The 14,882-nt window shown below is 41.5% G+C and overlaps 1 protein-coding gene across 1 annotated transcript in view; it reads right to left on the bottom strand.

Annotated features, from left to right (window-relative positions):
• Nucleotides 1-2,115: 2,115 nt before the first annotated feature.
• Nucleotides 2,116-14,882, bottom strand: part of CYTH4 (cytohesin 4) — a 29,217-nt gene continuing 16,450 nt past the window's right edge. Inside the window, exons 9-12 of the mRNA XM_087723156.1 lie at nucleotides 11,888-11,964; nucleotides 9,709-9,780; nucleotides 5,275-5,429; nucleotides 2,116-3,215 (exon numbers count right to left, since the gene is read on the bottom strand). Coding sequence (XP_087579282.1) covers nucleotides 3,143-3,215; nucleotides 5,275-5,429; nucleotides 9,709-9,780; nucleotides 11,888-11,964 — 377 coding nt within the window. The 3' untranslated portion in view covers nucleotides 2,116-3,142. The remainder of the gene's footprint in view (nucleotides 3,216-5,274; nucleotides 5,430-9,708; nucleotides 9,781-11,887; nucleotides 11,965-14,882) is intronic.

Below are 14,882 nucleotides of genomic sequence, written 5' to 3'. Positions count from 1 at the left end.
ATCCCACTCCAATATTCCTTTGCTTTATCACATGCCACCATAAATGATAAAAGGCCCCTTCTTTACTTTTACATTTCCATTCATTTGAAATACCTTTATACATTCTTGACAACTTATCTGGTGTTAAATACCAACGATACATCATCTTATAGATTTGTTCTTTTACATTTAATTTACTGTAAATTTTAGATCTTTCATCCACACATTCAGAACAAGAAGCAATGGGTGGGAAGCAACTTAGAACTGAGGAGAAATTTCCTGGCAGTGAGAACAATTAATCAGTGGAACAGCTTGCCTCCAGAAGTTGTGAATCCCCCAACACTGGAAGTCTTTAAGAAGATGTTGGATAGCCATTTGTCTGAAATGGTATAGGGTTTCCTGCCTAGGCAGGGGGTTGGACTAGAAGATCTCCAAGGTCCCTTCCAACTCTGCTATTGTATTGTATTGTATTGTATTCTCCCATTGTTCCAGTATTACACTACATCCAAAATTTCTGAATCATACAATGCTTTACATATTCATTCTCCAAAATATTCAAATTCAGATAAATATTCCACTCACAAGCCAGTAGTTGGCATTCATTTTTTTGTCCCCTCCTTTCAGCTATGCATGAACTAACCCATGATAGGTTCATGTCTTTTACCTTAATCACCCCCCCCCCCCCCAAATCAGCTCTACTACATTCAGGAAGGGCATCACCATTCTTCAACGTGCTATGTCTATGGAAATTCTCAGTCATCCAGCTCATGGTTGTCTCAAAAGTGCTTTTTGTAGTTCCTTGAAGACATTTTGCTTCTCACCCCAGAAGTTTCTACAGTTCTGAAGAAAGTTCTTGGATGAGAAGCAAAACGTCTTCAAGGAAAAAGAAAGTCCAGTTGTCTTTTGAAAAAGCACCTATAGGTTCCTCAGAGCAGCCTCCTTTTTGCAAAAGACCTCTCAACCTAATCTGAGAATGATGGCATCAGGCCTGCAGCTAGTTCCTTTTAGGATCTTTGGCCTGCCACACTCTCTATTATTTTACTATGCTTTTTCATTAGTTGGGAATTGGGAGGGGGAATAGTAAGGAGTAGAATGTGTTGTTGTCAAAATAAAAAAATTCCTTCCTAGAAGCCCAAGGTCATTTTTGTCTCTGCACCTCTGCACCTGACCGGAAGTGGATGGGTGGAGATGCCAGAGTGGCAATGGAAGTTTGGACCATGTGATGGACTTGTGGGTGTGGGGGCAAGATCATGAACTTTCAACTGGGTGGAAACCCCAGGAAGTTCTCAGATTCGGGTTTTCACAGATGTACCAATATGTCTCTCTTAATAAATTGGAACTTAGAGCAAGACTTTGCCTTGGACTCTGATTTAATTTTGGATGATATTTGGAACGCTGACAGATGGATGTTTCCCGTCAGAGAGGTTATTATTCTATTCCTAAAATGATAGCATTTTAGGAACTTTTCTAAATAAAGGAATCAAATTTAAAGGATATTAATTCAATCCCCCTGTATGAATTATTTTGATAGTGATCGGATTTCATTCATCCATTACATGTATAGCTTTCCTGCAAATCTCATTTTATTCCGTAATAATTAAAACAAACAAGCACATGTTTCTCCCATATACTAGAATTATTACATACTATACAATTTCTATAGAAGATTGTATAGAGCTCCCTTCTCTCGGAATCTACTTAAAGTCATGGATTAAAGTCAGATCGTATGAACTAATTCACTTTGCAGTGCTGGATAAGACTCAAAATTGACTTGGATAATTTTTGTGCTGCTTAAATTCCTTATTCTGAATAAGAGTACCTCTTCAATATCCTTGAGAGCCATCAGCTTCCAAACCTGTCAATGTTAATATTAGAAGCTATCTTATATTTGTTTGAGCCATCCAAGCTGGACTTTCTTACTTTGAATGAATTTGCTTTCTTTGAAAAGGGTTGCCATTTGGTGAATTTAAGACTTTTCACATCTAACAAATCTTTGGCATTTTTCCAAATTGTATAATGGGATTCATAAGAAAAAAGAAAAGCAACAGAGACACATAACATACCTCCTGCTTCTGTTTTATGTTGATAAAATAAAAACAAAACCACAAGTGTAAAAGACCTCAAGATGTTTTTCATTTTTTTCATTTAAAAAGAAAAAGTGTTATTTCTTCATCTGTTTGAATCTGTGTGGAAAACAACACACCCGACTTCTGGCTAAGTATGCATATGGGAGTGTATTTTAATAACAAGCAATTCTTTACATCTCCTTAAACAAAAATATTGTACTACTCATTAGTATGCAGGCATCATTCTTACAACAATCCAGTTCTTCATAACCACGTTAAACAAATTTTATTATTTTACAGAACTCATTGTATAGATGAAAAATTCAGAGGAAAAGGGGAAAAAACCCCTAGCTTTTGATCCTCTAGACTAATGAATGTTTCAGAGGAGGAGAGAAGTAAACAAATATCAGTCTGTAAACACACTTTTCAACTGTTCCAACACTGATGGAGCAGCCAACTCAAAGAACATAGGAACTAACAACTCATTGCATTGATTATTGTTTAGATTCTGACTTTGGCTGGAAGATCCTGTCCTAAAAACCCCTAACATTCAGTATTATCATCAACTTGGCAATAATTTCCAGGTCCAAACTAGCCATTTGCTAAGCTCAGCCACACAGTAATATGTGTTTATTCTGGCCAGGTTTCACAGCATCCCTTGAGTCTATTAGTTCACTTTGTCCTTCATCCTATTATTCCAAGTAAATTAACCTCAGATAGCATCATTATTCAAGAAACCTCAAGACTATGAGTCAGAGGAGGCAGGTGTCAATGTAGACAAATCTAGTCTTACAGGTATAGAAATACTATTGAAACCATTCCCTGGTTTCCATCAGCCATACCAAGGCACACACACACGACCATATCCTGCTCCATTTACTAAGAAATCTGTGCTTGTTTTCTGTACAGAAATAATTCCTGCACCAGTGTCTGATTCTGCATATGCTGACTCTGGAAAATGGAAGCAGGCCACTGATCATCCTTTCATTCACTTGTCTGTCTCAGAGATGGTTGAGGAATTTTGCCATTTCAGACTTCAAATAAATATTTTCTTGGTGTTAATCATCCACCGAACAAGGTGGCACAAGCCAGAAGTTTCATTTTTTGCTGGTAACTTTTTTCTTACGAGCAGCAACCAGGTCATAGAAGGGATCTCTAGTGATGCTGGTCCTAAAATAAAGAAAAATAGAAAGAATATTAAGATTTGGCTGTTAGCAAAGCACTGATTGCCTCTTTCACAGAACACAAAGGACTCTTTAAGCTGGGAAAAGCAATAAGCCATGTGATAGTTATGTACTTCCATGTTTCCACATACTTCCAACATCTTCCATGTTTAGAGGTAATGTGTCATTGAAATTATACAGGCAGGAAGGCTTGACAATGGCCTTCATATTCTTTCTAAGGAAGCTTGGTGGTTACCCTAAAAATTGGATACTGGGTTTAGAGAGCTCTTCTCATGCTTAAAATGATCATGGAAATGAAAGTAGGAAATGAGGAAGAGAGTCCTGCTGAAAAGAATATAAAGCATTATTGTTGATATTTTTATCAGTGTTTGAAAGTGCTCAAAAGTAAATGCAGTCAGGTGGTTAATGCATGCATGTTTCTTACTTGATGATTGCATGGGACCGTGATGGCAAACCTATGGCACGTGTGTCATAGGTGGCACATGGAGCCATTTGTTAGGGCATGCAAGGCATTGCCCTGTCAGCTCCAGCTGACTTTGTCTTTCTTTTGAGGCCATTTTTCACCCTCCTGAGACTTCAGGAGGCTTCCCTGAAGGCTCTGGAGGGTAAAAAAGGTCCTACAAGCAAACCGGAAGTGACTTCAGGAAGCCTATGAAAGCTCTGGAGGTCGGAAAATGGCCCTATGGACAAACCGGAAGTCACCATTCCCGAACTGATGAGTTCCTCATAGGTCTGTTTTTTTGCCCTCTGTAGACTTCAGGGAAGCTCCTGAAGCCTCCGGAGGGCCTCTGGTGGGGTATGTGTGTGGAGGAGGCTGTTTTCATCCTCCCCAGGCTCCTAGAAAGCCTCTGGAGCCTGGGGAGGGCAGAAAAAGTGTGCCAAAAGTGGGGGAAGTGCTGATCGCGCATGCATGCGCACTGGGGTCACGTGCAGAGCATTATGGATGTGCAGTGACGTGCAGTGAGGTTTATGGCTGGTGAGGCAGTCCTCTTCCCCGACATCCCACTGCCTAAAGCACTTTCTTTCTTTCACCTGCCTGTCGGAGTTCAGGCAGGCGAAAGAAAGAAAGCGCTTTAGACAGTGGGATTCGGGGGAGAGGAGAGAATGCCTCTGCTGGCGGGCTGCCACAGACACAGATGCGGGCGAAAGAAAGTGACTTTCGTCCGCCTGAGCTGGCGGGCTGCCCTCCCTGCCTCTCCTACCCCCTTCCCTCTGTTCACTCAAACAAACTCTCTCTCAAATTGAGAGAGGGTTTGTTTGAGTGAAGAAACAAACACACACACACACACACACACAAAGTTGCACCAGGAGGATTAATTTTGAATTCCTCCCCCTCCCTCCGACCCACACGTACCTTTTCCAGCTGTTTCACAGAGGATTTCAACTCTGTTCTTGCTTACCATCATGAAAATGTAAAAATGTAAAAGGAAAAAGGCAAGAGCTGAGGTCAGGCTGGGCTAGTTGCTGCCAGAGTCACCGTGGATACTCTGCTTAACTATTTAAAAAAGCCTCTAAAAAACGCTCTCTACAGGAGGAGGCAAGAAAACCACGTGCCTCATCTACATCAGGAACTTTTTGGCTTTTAACCCTTGCTTAACTCTGCTCGAGTGATCATAAAGTCAGACTAGATGAGGCACGTGGTTCTCCTGCCTCCTCCTGTAGAGGGCGGTTTTTTAGAGGCTTTTTTAAATAGTTTTTTCTTTTCATGTTGACAGTGGTGAGGCTCTGCCTACCCTGACTGCACGTGCCTGTGGGTGTGGCACGCCTATGCACGACCCCCCTGCACTCTCCCTGCTTTTGGCATGGGAGCCAAAAAAGGTTAGTCAATGGCATAGAAGTCAAAAACACCAGAGAGAGAATAATGCAATAATTTCGAATGCAATATCTCACAGAAGAGCAGTTTCATGAAATGATGATAGGTGCCTCTGTTAAGCCCACACTATAATATTGTGATATTCCTTATTACTGAACATTTCTCTCCCTCTGGGGCCTTCTTTCCCATGTCATTGTTATCCCGCCATAGAATAACAGCCTTTCCTCCTTACCGTATGGCTTCAATCCATAGGTCACGGTCCTCCTGGGAGGCTGCAGAGATCTTATAGGATTGGTGCTTGCCTTCAACCACCCTTCCATCCCCATCCGTCTTGCAAGCTTTGATCTTCTGCCCTTTGCAGTGTGCATTGAAGAGTTCAAAGCAATTCTGACAGAGAAAAAGACAGAAAGCAGTGAGAATCAAGAATACTAACTGTCTCCGATATCTGATATGGATGTGTACATTTGTGCTGCAGGTGAGAAACACCTTGGACCTCTAGGTGGAAAACAGTGAAAATCAACAATACTACTCTCGCCAATATTTGATATAGATGTGCACATCTTTTTTGTGCTTTGGTGAAAACATCCTAGACCTCTCTATGACCCAGGACAAAGATCCTAAAGGGCTTTCATTTACCTTGACCTGGATAGCTGGGGATGATAGGGCTGCTTATCCAATACACCTGGAAGAGGATGCTATTTTGCACCCTTGTTTCATTTACATTTGGATTTATGTATTCCAACTGGTTTCACCTAGTCCTCCACTTATGGACTAATATGCAGAATGGAATGCAGTTAGTTATTGCAATTATTATCTTACAAAATGAGAATTTTGCATTTCTCCAAATGATGCAGCACAATTCCTAGACCACCCCCATCCATAAAGTACCAACATTTATTTTATGATGTACATTATAAGAGGATATTGGGAGCTAATTAGATTCAGTTCCAATAAAATGCTAAATCATGGAAGATATTACATGAAGGAGTCCTCTGCTCAAGCACTTTCTCCTTTCTGTTTTCCTCCCATGCTTTCCTTTTCTTCCATTAGTCATTTGATGGATTTCGGCAGACCCCAGTTTTAATTGCATTTTACCATTCTTGTATTAGCCACCTGAGACCATACAAGGAAAAGCAGAAAATAAGCATCTTAAATAGATCAATTGATTACTGCTGGACCGGCAAACTATGGTACAAGCGTATTTTGCAGACCAGGAATAGACATTAGATTTTTGTTCTTGTTTTCTAACCTTGATTTTTTTATTTGCTGAAAATAAGGAAGTAGCCAAACCAGAGAGTGAAGGGATAGAAAGATAAGGCATCAACATATAAATAAGCTCGTATTCATTGGATACTTATGTGAATAGATCTGAAAATAATTAAAACAGCCTAGATCCTATGTTGAGTCCATTTTTAGATTCTATTCTTAATAGAATCTATAGAATAAAATAGAATAGAATACAATAGAATAGAATGGATTACAGAGAAACTGATTTTATGGAAAAGGCCATAGTTGAGGTTTCACTTGAACCCCAGATTTTCAGAATGCTTGTGATCTGGGAATATGTCCATGCTATACCACCCAATCTTATGCTGATTTTTTAAAAGCAACTCCAAATGAGTAAGCATGTGCAGGATTGGCATAGTGTCAGCTGTTCAATGAAAGGAAAACACTGGCCAGGAATCTGTTTTTGATCATACTTAGGCTGGTCCTTGGCAAGAATCAGCCATTTAGTCTCCTTAGAATTATCCATCCCAATTATATGCAAGAGGTTAAAAGATCTGATATCAGTTTTGTAAGGCAGTTTAGCTGCTTCAACTTGCTCTACTCCTTTAATAATTTTCCAGCATGGCATATGGCATTCTGTATAATTGATGAAATTTCCTTTCCCTTCCATTCTGATGGGTACACTAGGAGACAAGGTAGGAAACTGGCTTCTGGTCTGGTACCAGTTTTTCTCCCGTGGAGTTTTCTGATGAGGTCACCCTGACCTCTGTGAAGTCTGTATCTTGGGTCCTTGATGAGTCCAAACATCGAAACAAAGGGCTGCTTCTCATCTTTTGAAAGACAATTTTAATGTAGATTTCACAAAACATTATCTCAGAAGCTCCACATTGAAAATATGGAATAGATATAAACACAGACTGTGCCTGAAAATGCATTTAGGGATCTCAGTACAAGAAGCATTTCATAAGAAAGAAACAGCAGGTAGAGAGAAATGGTTAACCTATTGAGAGCTGTTCGAACAAGAGCTTGGAGAATATAAAATGAATCCAAGAGAACAACTGGTTGCGGAGGGTTTTAGTTTTAAAAGAGTTGTTTTTATCATGCTTGGTAGACTTCTAAAAAAGCCATAAAATTGGACTTCCAGATGAGGAAATGGTTGACTAAAGGTGGCTCCACAAAAAGAAGAAACACAGAAGCATAGAGTCATCATAAGGCTGGAAGGGACCTTGGAGGTCTTCTAGTCCAAACCCCTGCCCAAGGCAGGAGAACTTCAACATATCAGACAAATGGATAGCCAATCTTTTCTTGAAAGCCTCCAGCAATGTAGCATCCACAATTCCAGGAAGCAAGCTGTTCCATTGAGTAATTGGTCTCATTGTCAGGAAACTTCTCTTTAGTTCCAGATTTGGCTCTCTCTTTAACAAGCTTCCACCCATTGTTTCCTCAGGTACTTTGGAGAATAAGACTAATCACTTCTTCTTTGTGAATGCTCCTAAAGTACTGAAAGATCTCTATCATGTCATCTCTAATCCTTCTCTTCATTAGGCTAGATATACCTACTTCCTTTAACTGATCAGTTAACTGTACAGTTTAGCCTCCAAACGCCTTATCATTTTGTTGCTCTACAATGATCAATTAAAGGAAGTAGGTATATCTGTCTTTTTTCTATCATGGCAATCAGAACTGGATGCAATATTCCTAGCGTGGCCTCAATAGTGCAGTACAGAGCAGTACTATCATTTCTCATGATCTTGAAGCTGTCCCTCTGTTGATGCAATCTAGGACTGCATTGGCTTTTTTGGCAGCTGCATATTCGAAAGGATTAAGAGTCCAGTTAAATCTAAAATATGATTTTGGAATTTATTACAATGGATTTTTCATGTGGAAAATAGATCTGTTTGAACTTAACAACATAAAAGTAAACAATTTTAAAAATTGGAGTCCTTTAATAAAATGTATATATTAAAAAGGGGAAAGAATTTGAGATATTTCATGTCATATGGCTTTGTTTTCAATCCTTAAATAGACATTTCTTTGATGGGGTTTGGAACAAAGAAATTACAGAAGAAAAGGCCTTATGGGAGAAAGACATCTTTAAGAAATTCATGGCCACTTCAGTTTCAAGTCTTGTTAACCTCCATTCTAAAATTATAACCAGGGGTGGGATTCAGCCAGTTTGGACTGGTTCGGGTGAACCGGATGTTAATTTTAATCTGGTTTGATGAACCGGAAGTTTCAAGGACTGGCTGACCCTGTCCACCCCGCCCGTCCCCTCCTAGAAGTCTCCACGTGGCCCGTTTGGGATGCCAGGTAAGTGCAGGGCCCACGTAGAGCCTAGGGAGGGTGAAAAACAGGTCTACTAAAACAGTGGTTTCCAACCTTGGCAACTTTAAGACTTGTGGACTTCAACTGCCAGAGTTCCTCAGCCAGCAAAGCTGGTGGAGGAACTCTGGGAGTTGAAGTCCACAGGTCTTAAAGTTGCCAAGGTTGGAGACCACTGTACTAGAAGTACCAGAAGTCTGGAAATGGGTCCGTTTCCAGTCTCCAGAGGCTCGAGGAAAGCCTCCAGAGCCTGGGGAGGGTGAAAACACCCCCCCCCCCACACACACACACCATGGTGCAGGAAGCTGACTAGACCACACACCCATGGCCACGCCCACCCAGCAACTGGGCAGAGAACCGGTTGCTAAAAAAATTTAAGCGAATCCCTGTTTATAACTCCTGGAATTTCCAGTATGACAACTATGCTGAATTTTGAAGATGAGTCCTGCCCATTGTTATAATCCAATCCCAAAGAGATGTCCTGAGAGGCAATCTTGCCCCCCCCCCCAGATTGAGGAGGCTTGAACAGAGAAATAGCAGTAAGCCTGAATTGAAATGCTGTGCAGTGCAACATGTCATTTCTGATCTGCAATACATTGGAATCCTAAATCAACAATGTATAACACAGGAAGAAAAGGAATTTAGGGACTGGACTCCATAGACTTCATGATCATGACTAACATCTAAAGAAGAAAGGTGTTGGTCTGGGGGGGAGGGGGAGTGCAGTATAACCAAAAAAAGGAAGCAAGTAAATTCTTTCCAATTTAGTGAGAATTAAATGGTTCACATAACACACTAAATTGTAAAGATGGAATAATAAAACATAATTGTTGAATTTCCATATCATGCTATGCCCAAACAAATAAAACATGCATTTAACATTATGGTCTTGTTCTCACATGCTATTTATATACTTGTTATATATTGATTGTATTTTTATTTTCTGTGATAAAAATATAATAAATTAACAGCAGTGAAAACACAAAATTACAATAAAAATATAATAGGTGCTATGGCTGCATCTAATAACACTGTGCTCCTGCAATATGCTGGAGCAAAAATTAATTTATTTTAGCCCAATTTAGCATGTTTTACAAACCCAACGGCAATGACTTACTGGTTTCTTGAGATCATCTATTGGTTGAACTGATAGGTTTTCCAATGGGATAATCCCTAGAGGCTCTTTGTCCTAGTAAACAGCAGAAATCATAAGTGAATTGTCCCAGTGTGCACATAATATCAGTAAAATTAATGTAAATCTTAAATCTCCATTTCAACATGTCTGGTAAAAGACTTAATTCCTTTTTTTTTTGCATGGGATTCCAGTTCAACAAAAAAAAAAGTTTCATCTTACAAAAAGCCCTACAGCTGGAATGGGAAGCAAAATAAATGATTTCTTAAGAGTTTGGAATTAAGATTAAGACTAACCTTTATTGTCATTTTTTTACTGTGAGCACACATTAAGCACACATTAAGAATGAAGTTATATTGCCTGCATAACACACATATAATGTGTATGTGTGCATGTATGTATGTATGTATGCATGTATGCATGCATGCATGCATGTATGTATGTATGTATGTATGTTTTCGTAAATTTTCATGGGTGTAGGTATGCTGGTCTTGTTGTATTCGTGTCTTTTCCCATTCATGTCTTTTCCCATGTAAGATTGAGATTGTCTTGGCAACGTTTCGGCAAGGTTGAACACTTCAACAAGAGAATAATTATGGAAGCTATCAAAATAGAGAAACACCCCCACAACATGAATAAACGTGACGATACCTCCCGCCTACCAGACATCTGGAAACCAGCCCTAGTCAACAAACGAGCTCCACCCACCACCTAGGCCGTTACAACACAAAACAACAATGGACACACAGCCAGCACCAATCAACATCAATCTACCAATCATGATACAACCACATGACCTTACTGAAACTTACTGAAACAAAGCAAGCACTCCACACACCCCATCAAGATTTATAGAAAGACGGCAGCTCCGACCACACTTTAAGCCCAAAACCCAGCCTGAAGATGGCGAGTGACACCTCACCGAAACGTTGCCAAGACGACCCAAATATAACAAGGCCATATATATATATATATATATACGGCAAAGTAATGAGAATGTGATTGCCAGGTGATACACACACACCCATATTTTTTTAAAGAGCTACAGAGCCTTCTGCAATTTCAATCAGATTTTTGTGGCCTATTGGCCACTGGCCCCTCCAGCAGCCGAATCAGAGGAGGAGGAGGCATGGGAGTAAGGGTCATCATCAAGGCAACTTGAAAGCTCCGAGTGGGAAGAGGGAATGGAGTTGGCAGAGAGAGAGACAGAGAGAGAGACAGAGAGACAGAGATAGAGACAGACAGATGGAGGTGGAGCCTCGGCCATCCATCGCCTTCAGATGGAGAGTCAACAGTCCCCAGGTCTGGAGGTGGCTGATGAGGAAGAAGAGAAACAGCTGGGTCCAGTGCCTGATGCGCAGTTGTGCAGAAGGCAGAAAAGAGGATACCAGGGGGAATCTAAGGGCTGGTCGGGATGGAAGAACCACCACTGTTAGCAAAGCCCCACCCTAGCTCTGAGGATAAAAGGCAGGAGGTGGAGATGAATAGATGTGGCAGACAACTATTCATTTTCCAGCCAGATGTATGTGTTAGCCTGTGACGAGAGAGAAACTTTTTGCCGCTCCTAATAATGGAATGGAATGGAGTAGAATAGAATAGAATAGAATAGAATAGAATAGAATAGAATAGAATAGAATAGAATAGAATAGAATAGAATAGAATAACAGAGCTGGAAGGGACCTGGAGATCTTCTAGTCCAACCCCTTGCTTAGGCAGGAAACCCTACATCACTTCAGACAAATGGTTATCCAACATCTCTGAGTTAACTTCAGAGGGTTTGTCGTGTTTGGGGAGCTGGGTCAGAACACAGATATTCATTCACCTCCCCATAAACTGAAACCATGATCTCAGTGTCATGAAGGATTCTACATCCTTTCATCAATTTTTTTCTCATGTTGATTGCTTACCTCCACAACCATAGGTAGTGAACCAAGCCATAACCAAACTTGAGGTGTGGTAATGTGGAAGACCATAAAGCTGGAAGACTTCTGCTTGGATATACCAGCAGGATAAAGTCAGGCTTTCCTCCATACTCTTCCTGAATACAATTATGGCTCAATAGAACGATCAATGTGGAACTTGGACAACTTTCTGATTCACATAAGCTCTAATTTCTAGCCAAGAAATCTTATACATTGAAGATCATTCCCGAAGATGCTCTTACCGTGGTGTATTCAAAATAGTAGAGGCAATTATCTGTTAGAATGAACCAGCGGCGTTTCCAGGTCTTCACTCTGCCTCCTGGAACAAAAAGAGAATGAAATGAGCTAATTAGGGTTTTTTCTTTTTAGATTCATAGTGGTAAAGCTTCTTGTTACACATCCATGAAAATGTGAGGATATATATATATCGAACAAACAATATTTGCGGTAGCTAGCACAGCCAAGGGTCAGACACTTCATCAAAACATGAAAAGTTAATTGCCAGTTTGTTTGTTTGTTTTTCACATTTCTGAACCCTCCATCTCCCTCCAAGAAGGGCTCTGGGCGGTGTATAATGAAACAAGGAAATACAAAGCAGTGTATAAAATTTAAAAGTGTTAAAATTCAAAGTTTTTAAAAATTTAAAAAGTTTTAAGGAGGCAAGAATAATGAAACCCAATTAAAAATTATTTGAAGGCAAAGGGAAGCAGGGTTCTCATGGCACCAATACATGCCACAACTGTGTGCTCCTTTGAGCTCCCCACACAAGGCCACAGAGCAGTGGGGAGTTCCGGATTCCATTCCAACCAGTATGCCAGCCTGGCGGCATCCACATGGATACGCGCACACATGCAGTGGGCGCTTGTGTCTTAGTGTCTCCGTGAGCCTCCACGATGCTCCAGCTGCTCCGCGGAGCGTCGTGCGGGCACTGTACGTACCATGTGCATGTGCGGAAGCCTTAAAAGACAGGTAAGGAGCTCAGGCGGGTGGGTGGACCATCCAGAACACCATATGGGAACTGTATCCAGTGCTCCGGGCAGGCTCCGGTACGCCCATCCCGGGGCGTACCGCTTGCAACCCACCACTGTCGCAGAGCCATATTTTAACCCTGTTTCAGAAGGCCAGGAGAGTGGGAGCCTGCCTCACTTTGGGGGAGGGGAGAATATTCCATGGGGCAGGGGGCAAATGGCAGAGAAAGCTCTGGTTTTAAAGCCCACCAGTTGGAATTCTTTAACTGATGGAATCCGCAACATATGTAATGGGATGAAACCAGTTATAGCAGTTAGACTTATATACCGCTTCATAGGGCTTTCAGCCCTCTCTAAGCGGTTTACAGAGTCAGCATATCGCCCCCACAGTCTGGGTCCTCATTTCACCGACCTCGGAAGGATGGAAGGCTGAGTCAACCTTGGGCCAGTGATATTTGAACCGCCGAACTACAGATAGCAGTCAGCTGAAGAGGCCTGCAGTGCTGCACTTTAACCACTGCGCCACCTGGGCTCATTCAGTTCCTTAGATAGCCTGGCCCTATGTAATATAGTACTATACAGGTCACTTTGAACTTGCATGTGCCCTTCCATGGGCATCCAGTATAGCTCTTGCGGCCACATTTTGTACCAGCTGAAGCTTCTGATACTTTTCAAGGGTGGCACCATGCAGAGCCTGTGGAAATAGTCCAGACAGAAGATAACCAGGACATGAGTTACCAAGCGGAGAGTCTTCCTATCCAGGAAAGGGATTTTGCCTACTTCTGATTAAAGGAGATGAAATTAGAATTCTGCCCGATAATATCCTACATTTCATGGCACAATGTATAAAAACTTGTTTCCATATATTTAAAACTCTTGCTGTTGTAAAGGTAATTTTTTCAACTTATTTATGCTAGTTAAAAACAAACAAATGTATTGATTTAGGGCACAAACGGAGGAAAAATATCCATCTCAAGAGCCAAATATTATTTGATATAGGTCCGTGTTAGCAAATCTATGGCATGCGTGCCAGTGGTGGCACTCAGAGCCCACTCTGTGGGCATGTGCACCATCGCCATTGGTGGGGTCGCAATGGGTCAGACACAACTTTGCAACTAACAAGAAAGTCCTCAACTTACAACCACAATTGAGCCCAAAATTTATGTTGCTAAGTGAGAAGTGAGTTAAGTGAGTCTTGCCCCATTTCACAACAAAAGTGGATCACACGACCCCAGGACTCTCCATGTGAATCAGTTGTCAAGCATCCAAATGTAAATAGGGATGCTGCTGGGGTCATAAGTGTAAACAATGGTCATAAGCCATTTTTTTCAGTGCCGTTGTAACTTCGAACAATCAGTAAGAGAACTGTTGTAAATCAAGGACTACCTGTACTACCTCCAGAAAAATAATTCACCTCACAAAATGGCGCCAAAGGCCCTCCAAGCCTATCTCCCAAATCCCATTGTTTCTCCCCTAGATATCATCCAGTTCCCACAGTGATATTGAAGACAACACTGTGTTAGAGAACCAACACTTGAAAAGTTTCATAAGAACATTTAGAATCGCTTTCTTGAGATACGGCAGGTGGTTATTGGCCTTTCATCATTCCTTTAGAGATCACTTGAAGTCATAACGACACTGAACAAAGTGACTTATGGCTGGTCTTCTCACTTAAAACCATTGCAGAATCCCCATGGTCATGTGATCAAAATTTGGGCATTAATGACAGTTGCAGCATCCCAGGGTCAGGTGATCATCATTATAAGCTTTACAGGCAGCTTTCAACAGGCATAATCAATGGGGAAGCTGGATTCATTTAACAACTGCATGATTCACTTAACAACTGAAGTGATTTGTTTAACTATGGCAAAATAACAGGTCAGTTCTTGACAAACACTTTGTTTGGCAACAGAACTCTGACTTAAGGTTTTAAGTCTAGGCAGGGGTGGGCTTCAAAAAATTTAGCCCGGTTGCTGGGTGGGCGTGGTCATGGTGGGGATCTCTGCCTGGTTGCTGGGTGGGCGTGGCCATGGTGTGGCCTAGTCGGCCTTCTGCAGCATGATGGGGGCGTTTTTGCCCTTCCCGTGCTCTGGAGGCTTTTCCTGAGCCTCCAGAAGGGCGAAAACAGCCTCCCCAGATTCCGGAGGCCCTCTGGAGGCCAGAAATGGGCCCATTTCCAGCCTTCCTGAGCTTCCATTAGGCCCGTTTTTGCCCTCCCCGAACCTCCGGGTGCACCCTGCACTTCCCGGCATCCAAAATAGGCCATGTG

This window comes from Thamnophis sirtalis, unplaced genomic scaffold (assembly GCF_051295495.1).
Source record: "Thamnophis sirtalis isolate CommonGarterSnake01/CBP01778 unplaced genomic scaffold, rThaSir2_p1.2 scaffold_9, whole genome shotgun sequence".
Taxonomy (NCBI): domain Eukaryota; kingdom Metazoa; phylum Chordata; class Lepidosauria; order Squamata; family Natricidae; genus Thamnophis; species Thamnophis sirtalis.
The sequence above is the reverse complement of the archived record's forward strand: the minus strand, read 5'-3'. Positions and strand labels throughout refer to the sequence as shown.